The sequence below is a fragment of the Gopherus flavomarginatus genome, chromosome 3 (assembly GCF_025201925.1).
Source record: "Gopherus flavomarginatus isolate rGopFla2 chromosome 3, rGopFla2.mat.asm, whole genome shotgun sequence".
Taxonomy (NCBI): Eukaryota; Metazoa; Chordata; order Testudines; family Testudinidae; genus Gopherus; species Gopherus flavomarginatus.
Window position 1 is genome coordinate 21,492,210 of NC_066619.1, and position 14,907 is coordinate 21,507,116.

General features: G+C 44.9%; 1 protein-coding gene across 1 annotated transcript in view; it reads left to right on the top strand.

Moving 5' to 3' along the window:
* Positions 1-2,174: 2,174 nt before the first annotated feature.
* Positions 2,175-14,907, top strand: part of ONECUT2 (one cut homeobox 2) — a 41,249-nt gene continuing 28,516 nt past the window's right edge. Inside the window, exon 1 of the mRNA XM_050944738.1 lies at positions 2,175-3,327. Within this exon, the coding sequence (XP_050800695.1) occupies positions 2,175-3,327 (1,153 nt within the window). The remainder of the gene's footprint in view (positions 3,328-14,907) is intronic.

The window sequence follows — 14,907 nt, forward strand, 5'->3', positions numbered from 1 at the left end:
CCTTTAAACTCCATCACACGTGATCATTCTCAAGCCAGGAGTGCTGCTCAAAGCGCACATCTTGATCAGGATAGAAAATAGGTTTATTTTAATTCGCACAAAAGCACCCCCACACCTCAACACCGCTCCCAGAAAAGGAAGAGAAATAATGTGCTAATATATTGATGTAAGAAGAGCTTCTAATTTGTGCCAGTGTGAAGATAGCGGGTCTAGACCTTGCATATGAAGCACAGATTACAAAAGGCATTACCAGCACCTGTACTTCAACTTACTAAATAGATCTGGTGCAAGAGGGAAGGAAGGGTCACTTAAGAGAATACTTGCACCGACCAGAACTCTCTAAGGTTGTCCTCGTAACATTACTGTATATTCATGTTTTCTTCCTGTGCAGCTAGCAGGAGAAAGGGAAAGGTCAAGGGAGAGTCAGAAGCGTTTTCCAAATGAATCAAATCTTTTTCTAGCCAAGACGGCACACACTGTATTTTGGGCACTTTTCCTTCTTTTCTTATCAAGTTTTCTCTAACAGCTGGAAGTGGTTGGAAGGGGCTGCCTTAAGAAGACCCCCTGCTCTTCTTTTGACAGCTGATCAAAAGAAAATAGGTCACGCTTTTCAAACGTATGTCCATCCTGCCCTTAATTACTGTCTCTTTAAACAAAGGCAACATCTGCGCAACCTCAGCCTGTTCAAACCTCCAGAATAACAGAGGGAGAGCAACCTGCTCCTCAAGAATCTGTTACTTTGGGGGGTAGGCAGGGGCTGTTGGCTGCAATGCCCTTTCTCTTGGTGATCGTCTTTCTTCGCGGTTTACAGAGGACACAGATTCAAGGAATAGATATGTAGAGGGGCTTTTAAAGAGAGGAGGGAAAACTGAAAGACAGGCCCTGGTCATGCCTTCAGAATCCACTGATCCATTTCGGAACAGAATTAGGACTATGCAAAAAGTGTATTACCTTCTGGAACGCAGAGATTTCAAAGCCATATGGCAGCGTGTGCTGCATAATGCCTGGCTTTTCTTGGGAGAAAAAGTGGTGCACAGCTTTTTAAAAAGTCAAATGAGCCTGGAGCAGGCTGTTCGGACGTGCTGCAGAACTAGGGGCGGGGGGGGCTGCAAAACTTTGTTACTACAAGTAATTAGAGCACGTAGCTAGACTCTTTCGGGGCATTGTTGTTACTGAGTCCTTCACTTTAGTTTAAAATATTCATCTCTAAAGTGTCCAGAGCTCCAGCTTTGTTTTACAGTCGGCAGGGATTCAGAGAGACAGAATAGTGTAACAAACGAGCGATTTATGAGAATTAACTTGAGCAATTGCACCATTAAAACAATGCCTCTGTACTAAATTGGCGGGCGCTGTGCAAACGCAATCCCTCTGCCCCCCACCCCGACTCTGTGACGGGGTTAAAATATTGACCATTGGTTGGCAAGCACTGTGTAAAGACAGTTCTGGGGCGGGGGGAGGTTGCGCTTAATCACATTGTATTGCACTGTGACACTGAATTACCAGGCAGCGGCAAACGGTCGCTTACACGAGTATTTGTGTCAAGTCACGATTGTAGCATCTTACTTTTGACTTATTATTGAGAGCAAATTCTGCATCCCTGATTCGCAGCTGCTGGGGGGGGGCGCTTTCGCCTCGGAGACACAGCGCCTGCCTTTCCCCTGGACAAGGGGGGACGCTGCATCTTCCACTCTCTCGCCCTCTCCTTGACGTTTGATTCCAGTGGCGGGGGGTGGGGGGGAAGGAGCTCTGAAATCTCAGCCAAGCTTTACGCCTCCAGTCCCACCCATCCCCTTGCCCATTGGCGGGCTCTCCCTGACAAAGCCAGGGCTTAGCATTCCCTCACTGGCCTCTGGCTGGGCTGCCTGTCAGTCCCGGCCCAAGCCCTGCCCCGCCGGGCTAGCTGGCTTGTTTGAGCAGCAAACCCACTCTGGACAGCTCCAGCTACCTAAACAGAAGACGTAAGAGGAGGAAAGGGCTAGGACATGGCGAGGGAACGGCGCTGGCCCGGCTGATAGAGACTGGTGATTCCCCCCCCCCTACACACACACACGCACGCACACACACACGCACACACGCACCCTCCCCCGCACACACACACACAACTGAGAGGCCTTATCCCCCCCCCCCCGCCCCAGCTCCGAGCATCCCGCCAGCCCAGCACCCCCATGAACTGAATGAAGACTGCCTACACCGCCTATCGATGCCTCACCAAAGAGCTGGATGCCTGCGCCATGAACCCGGAGATGACAATGGACAGTCTGGGCAGTTTGCATGGGGCAGCCAGCCATGAGCAGGATCTGCTGGGCAGCCCCAGCCCGCACCACCCGAGCCGCAGCGCCGGATCGCTACGGGTCCATCCTCCTCCTTCGCACCAGGACTTGGCTTCTGCCTCTTCCCGCTCGGCCATGGTGTCCAGCATGGCTTCCCTGTTAGACGGGGCAGGGGATTACCGCCCGGAGCTGTCCATCCCCCTCCACCATGCCATGAGCATGCCCTGTGACTCCTCGCCCCCTGGCATGGGCATGAGCAGCACCTACACCACTCTGACTCCACTCCAGCCCCTGCCGCCCATCTCCACCGTCTCCGACAAGTTCCACCACCCGCATCACCACCCCCATGCCCACCACCACCATCACCACCACCACCACCAGCGCCTCTCCGGCAATGTCAGCGGGAGCTTCACCCTGATGAGGGACGAGAGGGGTCTGCCGGCCATGAACAACCTTTACAGCCCCTACAAGGAGATGTCCGGCATGGGGCAGAGCCTGTCCCCCTTGGCTGGCACCCCACTGGGCAACGGATTGGGGTCCATCCACAATACCCAGCAGAGCCTCCATAACTATGGGCCCCCCAGCCACGACAAGATGCTCAGCCCCAACTTCGATGCCCACACTGCCATGCTGGCCAGGGGTGAGCAGCACCTCTCCCGGGGGCTGGCTACCCCTCCTGCGGCCATGATGTCCCACTTAACCGGTATGCACCATCCTGGACACCCTGGCCATGCGCAGCCTCACGGGCCCGTGTTGGCTTCCAGCCGGGAAAGGCCGCCCTCCTCCTCTGGATCTCAAGTCAACAACTCTGGGCAGTTAGAAGAGATCAACACCAAAGAAGTGGCCCAGAGGATCACTGCAGAGCTGAAGCGCTATAGCATCCCCCAGGCGATCTTTGCCCAGAGGGTGCTGTGCCGTTCTCAGGGGACCCTCTCAGACCTGCTAAGGAACCCTAAACCCTGGAGTAAGCTGAAATCTGGCAGGGAGACATTCAGGAGAATGTGGAAATGGCTGCAGGAACCCGAGTTCCAGAGAATGTCAGCCTTAAGACTTGCAGGTGAGTTCTGGCACCAGTAATACTATGTGCACATGCAAATAGACAAGGTGTCCCAGCGAAAGCGCCACTGAAAAGTGTAATGTGTTGCTGCGGGTACAGATTTTAGGCATAGCCTAGTGCTTGATGTATTCAAGAGGCTGGTCTTTTAAAGGAGCTTCACGATGAATTGATTGCCCTTGTCTTGATTTAATGTCTCCCTTTAATATTCTTAATTTGACTGCTTCGAGCTACTGGGTGCTACCAGACTGGCTTGTGTGATGGCACTGCCAAGAGGACAATGGTTTGGGTGTTTTGTTTTCACCCTGCTCTGTAATCTTGACACATGATCTAGGCTAAAATAGTGCCGAGTTTTTAACATTTCCTATTGCACTTGGAAAATCCCTAATACATCCAGCAAAAGGCTCTTCAGCTTTGACCCACGATAAGGATGTATGGAAGGTACGTTATTGTTTCTAGGATAGAGGTGTTTTGTTTTGTTTATTTCTCTCGGAAAACTTCCTTGGACATAACGAGAGGTCCCGGGGTGGTGTCTGTTGTAGTTCCTCAATTTTAGGAGACGAAAAAGCATCAGATCCTGAGAAATCTGTTATAAAGAATGGCGCATTTTGTGGGAGGCAGTTTTAGAATAGCTGTTCTCCCGGCTTTGGGTGCTTCAGTTTGATTTTTTCACCTTTAGCACCAGTATCTCTCATTTCTGGTAGTGATAGCTGTCACATCAACGCCTTTATTAGACAAATCACAAAATGTGTATTTCCTTTGCACTGTCGAGGTTCTGTGAATCATTTCAAAGTCTCCTAGATTTCTCAGTGAAAGGAAGCACATTAGGTGTGTGATAAATTACGTGCCGAGAAATTAAGCTATAGTTTATTGCATCTAAAAGTATAAGGCTGCAATACCCTCTTTGCATACACGGGCGCTTATTTTTGTGCAGAGCACAGAGATGGATTTGAAGCCGAGGGAGAAGACAATCACACTTGGTATATTGTTCTAATGTGAGGTGAGCTGTTTTGTGCTCCCTCTGCTGTAATCAAAGAGAAGTACAACCCTCTATTGTTCTAAGATTACAAGAAATCGTCCATTAAGGTTGCTATGTGAGGGGAGTGGAGTATAATAATACAGATGGTTGAAAACTAAATCGCTATCCGGAAAGTGTACATGGGATTATGCATAGATGTTTCTTTCTTGATATAGTGTGCAGTGGAGGAGCGAACCAATAGAATATTTATGCTTCAAAAATAGACTTGTTAAGATTGGAAAAACCTATATTCTGGGTTTTCACACAGTGAGGGAAAGTGTTTGCCTAGACGAACATCTGCAGTCCTTTCAGCATTGCTTTGGCTCTGCATCTGGAAAGAAAGATATATAGGCAATAATTAACATATCTGCATTAATTAGAATTTGCTTCACTGTCCATCACATTTTAACATATAACATAAAATATTGGCAACTTGTTTTTGACACATATGAGCCCTTTCCCACAAACTTGTTCCCATTATACATATATAAATAAAATAGTGTGTGTGGCTCATTTTATAGTGTGACAACTGCATGTTTACAAACGCATTTTAGAAAGGATTTCTGCTCTGACAAGTGCCTCGTTCACCTGTGGTTGGATTGATTCCAATCTGTAGCAATTAATCGTTTGGTATTATTGATTAGCGGAGGGTAAATAGGAAACAACCTTTCGGAAAGATTACTTTTTGCTTCAAAATCCACCCTCCATTTGTGCGCAGTGGAGGTGATTGTTGTTGTTGTTTCCTGGTTGTGAATTTCTTTCTGGAGCTTCTGAGATGATTTCTTACTAATTATAATTATTGATTGTTATTATTATTCGTAGTAGTAGTTATTGTTGTATTACACACTACATCATGGAAAGAAACGCAAAAGCTAGGAGGAATTGTGTGCATTATTCTTGTTAACAATGTCCCATTGAAACCTGGTGTGAGATTTGAAATCCTTTGTTTCTAGTTGTGTGTGTTTGTGTGTGTGTGTAGTTGGCACACTTTCTAACAATGTAGTTTGGAAACACTATACAATGAACGGCAAGTTCTTCTCCTTTCCTCTTTTCTTATTCAGTCTTAGGGACAATTCACGTGTGAAGTCCTGAGTGAATAGATCTCTTTGGCCTATCTCAGCGGTCAGTGGGACTCTTACAGTGTGTCTCTTTGGTAGTAATGTAGCTGATATGGCAAGCTTTGTGTGAACCACGATTTTTTCCCCAAGTGCAATGTACAAAACAGAGTAGTTGGGGCTCTTTTCGGATTCATGCAGAGATACCGTTTGGAATTGGTCAGAGTTGCTAAAATTGCAGGATAAGTTATGATCGTTCGCTTGAAGTCCTGAATAAAGAGAGAAGCATATAAAATATACTGTTGCATCTGAGGAAGTGGGTATTCACCCACGAAAGCTCATGCTCCAAAACGTCTGTTAGTCTATAAGGTGCCACAGGGTTCTTTGCTGCTTTTACAGATCCAGACTAACACGGCTACCCTCTGATACTGCTCTTGAGAGGCGTTTAAGTAGATCTATGCAAGTATCCAGATTGCATCTAGTAGCTAAAGTAAGGTGAGATTTTGCCATTTATTGTGTGGTTTTATTAGCAACAACAAGTGCGTTAAGGGCTTACTTGTATATCATCGGAGACTATGTTTTGGTCAATAGATCACTCTCCTGTTGTAAAATATGCCGTAGCGGGCATTTGAGTAAGTAGGTATTATGTACTCAGTGTATCTACAGGGACTGGGGTCTGGGGGGAGAACAGAAGCCATCTCTCCATGTATTATTGATGGAAATCTCTGCACGCCCCACAACTGGAGATGCCAGCGTTACTTTCGTTTGGGTTAAACAGGCACAAACCCGGAGCCTGGGCTTTCGGGTCTAAATCCACCACGGAGGGTCTTCGAGATTTCCAGGGGGAAGGAGGCGGCCCAAAGCCACCTGGGTACATTCATTTTTACGGCAGTGCTGTGGGCTTGGTAATTTTTTCCCTTCGATTCCAGTGGCCCCGTCTGGCTGAGGGAGGGGGAAAGAGCACAGGAGTGGGAAGGTGATTTTGTTCTTGACTCCGTAGGCTATTAAAAATTCATGGTATCTTCTCTAACACACCAGGGTGAGATGGGCGGGGGGGAGGCATTTATTCCTTCGCCTTTTCAGCATTATGACTGTATCTCGCTGCAGAGTCTGTGTTTGTCTGCAGCGATGTGATCCTGGAAAGAAACGGTCTTTGGCATCAAAGGGGAGAAGCAGAATCAATTCTGGGATCTTTTCGGAAGGAGGCTTTCGAGGAGCGGGATGCACATTTAATGTTACTAATCAAATTACGATGCCTTCGAAGCGGAAGAGATCACGCGTTAATGGTTTTCACCTTTGTGATACAATCACTTACGCGCGCGCACACGAAATTGAACGATTTTCAATTAGGGAAACATCACTAGTGAAGGCAGAGGAGCTCTGCATACAATAATGAGGTGACGAATATGCCAGTTGCCTTATCTACATCGGGGAAGAAATTAAAACTAAGGCCAGTCATCGGCTGTAGCTTTAGGGGGGAGGGGGATGTAACTGTCGTGGCGCTAATTCTAACATGCGACTTTTCCTGCAGGGATCTGTGATAGCTCATTTAGGAAATTGTCATTTCGAGTAACGTCCAGCGTGTCCCAGGCTCTGTCTCTCGACAAAGGAGTGCAGTTCGCATGGCGGATGCACACCCCAGATCCCTGTAACTGGCGTTATTTTCTTAGCACAGTTACGGTCCCTTTGATACCAAGACACTAAGTGGCGAACTCCACATTCCAGACCCTATCCTGAGCCTGTGGAAGTCAATGGCATTTCTTTTTTTCAGAGTAGCAGCCCTGTTAGTCTGTATCCGCAGAAAGAACAGGAGTACTTGTGGCACCTTAGAGACTGACACATTTAATGAAGCATGGGATTTCTGCTGCTTTCCGGGACGGCAGGATTGGGCTCTAACTTTTCATATTGGAAGCCTTGTTCATTGATGCTAGCCGCACTCCTTCCAGCTAAACCCAGAGAGGGTAGAAACGATGTAAAGAGATGCATCTAATAGTTATTAATGATTATGGCTAAGGGTTCCTAATATTTTAACCCATTCCTGTAATTACATTAGACGGAGTGTTCACATTTCTCTGTAACTCTTTCAATGAGAGAATAGATATTGCTGAATATGTTTGTGTGTGGACACACAGAATCTCAGCCATAACTGCACATATGGGAATAGACATATGCCTATGTGTGTAGCCACATCTTATACTATAATATCACATGGAATATTCTATTATAACCAATGCAAAACATAATCCGGTACCTACGGTGTCAAGTCACTGTAGTCAGTATGCACCTTGCGCCCTATAGAAACGTGTATTAAAATTTGTACATAACGCAGACATACTTTTGCTTGATGAGCCGATCAAATTAATAATTGAAGAGCTAGCTCACTATTGTCCTTGTCTTTTCGAGTCCCCTGTGAATCAATAACACCTTTCTAATATGCATTAGTGCTGGGTCCCTGAGAGCATTGAGGGTAGGAGAGAGAGAGAGAATACCACACGCGCAACAGCCCGGGGAACAGGATCCCATCAAGCGAGAAGGCTCCAACATTTATTTTTATTCCAGTCTTTCCAGCCATGTGGTTATGTCACTTTTCTCAAACCAATGTGTATATGGAGGGAGATCGATGCTGATAATGTTTAGAAGATTAAAAGAGCATTAATGCTGGCAACAGTAACATAAACGTGTGGACCCAGTTTTCATTGATCTGGAACCTGATCCGGCTTGTTTCCAGTAAAGCTGATGGCGCTGGCTTTCCCAGCACAAGACGTGTGTGTGTGTGTGTGTGTGTGTGTGTGTCGCAATCCCTCCCTCTCCCCATGCCCAGCTGCGAATCTTCCCAAAACGTTGCTAAGTAGATTGTGAAAGATAATGGCCAACATGGAGATTCACCCTACAAACCAGGTTTCGGTTCCCCGAAGGAGCCGATCCTGCAGCCCTGTGGGGAAGCAAGCGGCGGGTCGGGCCTCCGGCTCGCTCTCCCCCAGGAGTGATGTCCAGAGGTGAGCACACGGCTGGGTGCTTTGCTTCATTGCGGTACTAAGCTAGCAGAAGGAAAGGCCGGCGTTAGGGGGGGACGCTTTTCACTTGGACCAATACAAAAATGACCCCCTGTGCCTGTCTCATCTTCCTAGGAGATGGCTCTCAGTGTGAAAGCTCCCAGCTCCGAGCAGAAGCTGTCTGATACTGCATCAGGCTGAGCAGGCTAACGGGGACAGAGTGAAGTGGGGCTTCCATCACCCCTTCTTCCCAATTCCTGCTCTCAACCCCCAAATCTGGAAAGCTGCTGCTGTGCATGCGCAGTCATTGCTTTCCCTAACTTGCTTACAAACTCTGCATACTATAAATGACAGTGTACGTGATGTCCATGTAAATATAGCATCCCAGCCTTAACTAGTCACACGAGCTAACAAGGGGTTTCTGCTCTTAGATCAATACAGAGGGATTTAAAAACTCCCTACACAGGTAAATTACACAGTAGACAGTTACTCGCTGAGCAATAACATACATTTTAAACTCTTCTGAATAATCGGCCTTCAGTCTGTTTTTCTACCTCTTTGTGCCCATTTTTTAAAAGCTTCCGTTTTTTAAAAGCACAACCAAATATTTGGGGAGTAACCATCCGATGAAACCAAAACACAAAAGTTTCAGCGTTAATGGTTTCTTTGACACCCCTGTGTAGTCTAGCCAATAGCGAGTGGCAATTATTTCACTTCTTGACCCCACTAAATGAAGGAGTGTGGCATCTGAAAGCCCTCCCCACACTTGTGGAGAAGGAGGAAATTCCAACTTTAAACTTGAATATATTTTTTGAGGTTTAGGTAACAATATATATTTGATCTCTCTTTCTCTCTCCCTCTGTGTGTGTCGCACACTCACGCACAACACACACGTTCTTGCTATATAGTTCTTTCCACCCTTCTCACAAAAATATTTCAGTTCAGAACAAAACCAAATGTATACAGTGGATCCGAGTTTGTTTGCTTGTTTGTGGCTAAGATGGAGCCTCAAAATGAGACGGATGGTGGGGTTTTGCGTTTGTTTGTTCGTTCGTTTGGTTTTGTTTGTTTGTTTTGATATTTCGTTTTTTAAAGGTATTTAGATCGCCACCTAAAGAATTTTCTGTGTGTTTTAATTGGAAGTATCCAAGCATTCTTTAAAAAAAAACTGGACATATAACAAACTAAAACCAAACATAAAAACTCAACAACGATAAATCTATCTCCCCCGATTCTCCTTCTAAATGGTGCTCTCCAGGCGTTTTCCCTTCGTGGGTCGGTGGATATCCTCTGGAACGGAGCGAGTTCTGCAAGGGACTTGTTTGTCGTTTCATTTTTGTCGTCTTCTGCACGGAATAGTTTGGCAAGTCCCTAAAGCCGTGGTTTTCAGCTGATCCGAGCCGGCTGCTGGGAGATCCTAGCTCGCCGGGTGTAGAAGAGGGGAACGACTTAGCCCAGACCTAGCCCGTGTACAGTGTCCGATGAGACATTATGGGGAAGGGCAGCTTTGGGTTTCCAGCCGTGCCACTAGTGTACTCCTCCCGCTTCTCCTTCCAATCGCATTACCGCATTGCCGCCGGTTCTGGGACTAGCTGCTTTCTGGAAACGCAAATCCCCCCAACGCTTTCGGTGCAGAGCGGGGTCCCCTCCACGGATCCGGGATGCTTTGTAAACGTGCACAGACTCCGAGCGGACCGGAGCGTGCGGATGGGCTGGAAGATACAGATGGTCTAACTATACTGTGCTCTGGCTCGCCGGTAAAACCGGAGCGCATTTACTCCCTGAGCTCAGGTGGTAACAGTGAAACGCCCCGACGGGTTTTTTTTTTTGTGTGGGATTTATTTAATTATTGCTTATAAAGCCTACCCCCTCCCTCCAGCAGCTCACTTTCTGTAACCGTGGCCTGAGCATTTTGTTGCTTGCCTTTAGTGCACTGTAAACACGGAGCAGGAAGCCCCACTGATTCAGGGAGCACGTCGCGGGCAGCCCTTGCGTGCCAAGAGTGCCCTGTTTCACGCACATCCCATCCCAGCACCTATCTCTGCCATGTGCCCGCGTCCAGCCTGGCGCCTGATTCTCCCGGGGAGAGGAGAACCGCGGGGAAGGACCTTTGTAAATGACAGCGTTCTCCGGAGCATTGATTTCTGGCTGGCACGTGTGAATATGCAGTCTCATGGCCTCGTGTTTGCTTTTCCTTTCTCCTCTTTCTTCTTCTTTCAACCCTGACTTTCCCCTGGAATGAGAGGAAGAGCCCAAACGCTGCTCTGGTTACAGTAACGCGCACCTCATGCTGTCCTCTTTCCTGCCAGTTCTTCTCCAATGTAGCTAACTATTTATCTTCCTGGAGAATCCCGTCCCTGCTTGTCAGGTAACGTTAGCGGTGTGGCTGAACCTAGTGTTTCTATTTTTTTCATAGATTATGAACAGGTCGGTTGCTCATCTCCAACCGTTTCTGTACTTGAATTATCAAAATTGCTTAATAGCTTTATGGCCTTCCAGGCAACCCCTGGGTATAAAACTGTCTGCAGTGTTTGCCCAGCTCTTAGAGATGTAGAAGAAGCTCAGGCAGCACAGATTTCAGTCATGATCTCAGATTTATTGAACTAGGGGAATATAGCTAAAGCTCACTATACATAGATTGCTATGGGTCAAATCCCATTAGTTTTGCAATTGATTTTAATAGGGCCAAGATTTGGCTCCCATGTCTCTGTTAATGAATTAGTTGTTCATCGAATGTTTTGAAGATACAATAACATTATTTCCTTTGCCTCAGTGTGTGTGCATGTGTGTACAAATCTTTCCAAAAGTTTTCTATTGTGTGAGGTCATATATGTATGACAAAGCTTGAGGTAGTAATATTCTAAGGAAAGGCCAGAATCTCAAATGACAGTTGTCAGAATATCTAAAAATGGCTGTAAGAGTTTATAGACCACATTGCACACAAAGTGGCCAGTTTGCAATGCTCACCAGGATAAACTCCTATTGTTTTCATTGGGAATTTTTTCTTTGTAGGGCCTGAAGAGTCAGGCACAAAATATTCAAAGGATGATATATTTGTATTCATGCAGGGCTGCTCTATATCATTTTAGGATGAATTATTCTCATGCAAACAGACAGACATTGTTTGGGTTATAAGCATGCCTCTAAAGTAATTTAATCGGACTTGGACCTCAGCTTGTGTAATCAAATATACATATACTTTTTCCTGCAGGAAGAAAATAGTTTAAATGTGTATAGTCTATATTTACTTTGGAGCATGTCACAAGTACTAATCATATGGAACCAGGAAACAGAACGGGAACAGTTAAGAAAAAAGAATCAGACTTTTTATAGAGGACAAAATAACTATGATTGTTTTTAATGAGGAAGGAATGTGCATTCCTGTACATCCACCTCCCTTTTTCAGAGTGTTTACCATCTCAATATGTAATGTAGGCACCCCCGTCATTGATTCATTTCTGTTAATATTATATTGACCAGGAACCTGCAATCGTTACTAAACCAAATGTCCCACAGAAGCCAACGGGACTTTTGCCTGAATAAACAATGCAGGATCAGGTCTTATGAATAATAAAATAGCCATTTGCAATTGGAGTCCTGCCTGGTGAGGATTGCTGGCTCAGGAGTAGCCAAAGTGCTGGTTCTACAGAGTTGCCCATCAGCTTCCCCAATCAGTTGAGTTTGGTTTGGATTCTTTGGGCCTGATTCTAATCTCCCTGACACAGATTGCAGTAGCAGCAATGCTACTGAAGTCAATGGATTTACATTGGTGCAAAACAAGTAAGAGTTCAGAGTTAGGCCCAGTATCTTGGTTTGAATGTTCAGACCCTGACCCTGCTCTGTCTAAAGTCATTGGCAAAGCTTCCATTCATTTCAGTGGGAGCAGGAGCAGGCTATTTGTTTAGTGATTATGCTTTACTACCTTTTTTGAATTTTACTGGTTTAAACGTACTTTCGTGCAGTGTTCGGAGGTGCCTGTGTTATTAATTAGTTCATTATACCATTAGGTTAATGATTGAAGTCAATTTATTAAAAATAATAAAAATAATGATCATTAATCATAATTATGATGCAAGCATGTCCTGTGTTGACTGTAGGTTCCAGTGTTTCTAAGTCCTTGGACCAGACTTTCACATTAAATATAAGAGGGTGGCTTCAATCTGCTCCATTTTATGCAAATTCATATGACCCTGGGATTCCTGCCCAGTTTCCAGTACAGCCCCTTCAATTGGCAAACTCCTTATCCCCCTGGTTTAAGCAGGAATTCTCTGAGTCTGTTAGAGAATCTGTTGTAAACACAGATCCATTGATTTGCATTTGTCAGAGAGGAAAGTTAAACCAGTGAAAAGAGAAGCTCTTTATTGTTTTATGCAGGGCCAGGGAAACCTTTTGTGTTGATCCTATTGATCCAATCTTTCCCTTTAAGGAAACCACATAGTTAAAGACCCCCCATTCAATAGATTTATCCTTCATGCTTGCAATATTCTTTTAAGTGGTCTCATCTAGGGTAGTATGGCAGCATTAAACCTGAGATCCAAACAAAAGGCAAGATAGAAAAATACAATGGGATTTTAAATATTGGAAAACTAAGGGCCCATCCTGAAGCCTTGTCCCAGTAAAACTCCCATTAAAGTCAATTCTGAAGTCAGTGGGAGTTTTGGCTGAGAAAGGACTTGTAGGGCCAAGCCCTAAAATATTTGCCAAAATGTGCAATTATTTCTCCTTCAGATACTGTATGTTATTTTTTATTGAGTCTTTAGTGTATTTACATGTTGGAAAGGACATGTACAAATATTCTTACAAATTGTAACATAGCCTTAATAAATGAGTTTTTCACTTGTATTTCAATGCCAATTTGTTTTTCAAATGTATGTCCAGGCCAGAATTTTGAACTGCTCAATTTAAGTATAGAATATATTGAAACCAATGGATTTGCAACCACTTGCACCGGTTGAGATCTCTTCCAACGAGTTTTCATGTGGCATTTTGGGGGTAGACATGATGTTAGATGGGCCCTGGGAAGAGTCCATAGGATTGTAAGAATACGACATAGTACAGGAATGACTGCTACATTCCTTGGACAATACTAACGTGTTGTGCTAATTCCAATAACTACAGACTGTGAAAGGCTCTTTCGCTTACAGCACTAATCTGCTAGATCAGTCTCACTAATTCTGTGGCCTTTTAACTGCATGAATAACAAATAAGGAGACATTCTGTTTTAATTCTCTATTTGATCTGGGCTTAATTGTGCAGTTCTTAAATTTTTGTCAGAATGAAAAATATTAATGATCCCTAGGTGAGTTAATACATTTATCTGTTTAGGGAGTTCAAAGGGCAGAGTTCAACTATGGTTCAGGTTAATTGAACACAAAGCCATATCGTAATGTCTGTGTTGCCTGCAAAGTACTAGAAGTCAGAATATTATCACTTAGAAGGTGCACCAAATCTCTGTTAAGCAAATACTGCACCAAATGTAAGGTAAGCAGAAATATGAAGAATGCAATTAAAATTGCTCTCATTACTAAGTCTTATGTAAGTTACCAAGCTCAACTTGGTTATGAAATGCCTGGTAAAGCCTTGTCCCCTTGGGTGAGAAGTGTTTTCTCAGTGGAAAATTGCTTTATTGGTACCAGTGACCTGTAGAGCAGCTGCTGCAGCTTGGACTGAAAATCAGCTTCAGAATAATGTGCTTCTATTAAAATGGATAAGACATTTGTTTACACAGTCAGGGCTTGCAGCAAGTGCAGTTAACCCCATCCAAATTGTTTGCTGCTTTGAAAATTCAATGTTCACAATTAGCCCTAGTGTACAAAAAATGATAGTTCACAGGGAGGGCAAAACACTGGGTGAGACCAATCCTGCACTCTGTAAATACTTCTGATTTTTCTAGGCAGATCAGCAAAGTGCTTGCATAACTTGTTTGCATTTCCTGATTGCTGAATCGTGTTACTGATGATGAAACATTTTTGTACCAAAATGCCATCAATGATTCATCTATGCAAAATACTTCCACTGACCACTTTTTATTTATATTCACTTGATCACTGTGCATTTCAGCAAACATGAATGTGCAAACAGTGCTTTTATTTGGCGTATAGTCTGGATAAATGCAGGATCAAGATGAAGACAAATACGCAAACGCTGCAGGAGACAGACATTGAATTCTGAGCTACTGTTTTCCCAACAGAGGTGGAAGAGAGTCCCTTCCAGTTGTGAACCATAGCACCACCTACTAGTGGCTTTATTGTCACATAAAAAACGCCACACACACACACACACACCCCAAAAAAAACGGGCCAGACCAAGAGTCCATGTAGCCCAGTATCTGACAGTGGGCAGTGCCAGATGCTTCCTTCAGAGGGAATAAAACGAACAGGGCAATTTCAAGTGATCCCTGTCATAAACAGATAGCTAAGGGTTAATGTTCTTTTACCTGTAAAGGGGTAACACCAGTAACCTGAAACACCGGACCAGAGGACCAATTAGGAAACAAGACTTTTTCAAATCTGGGTGG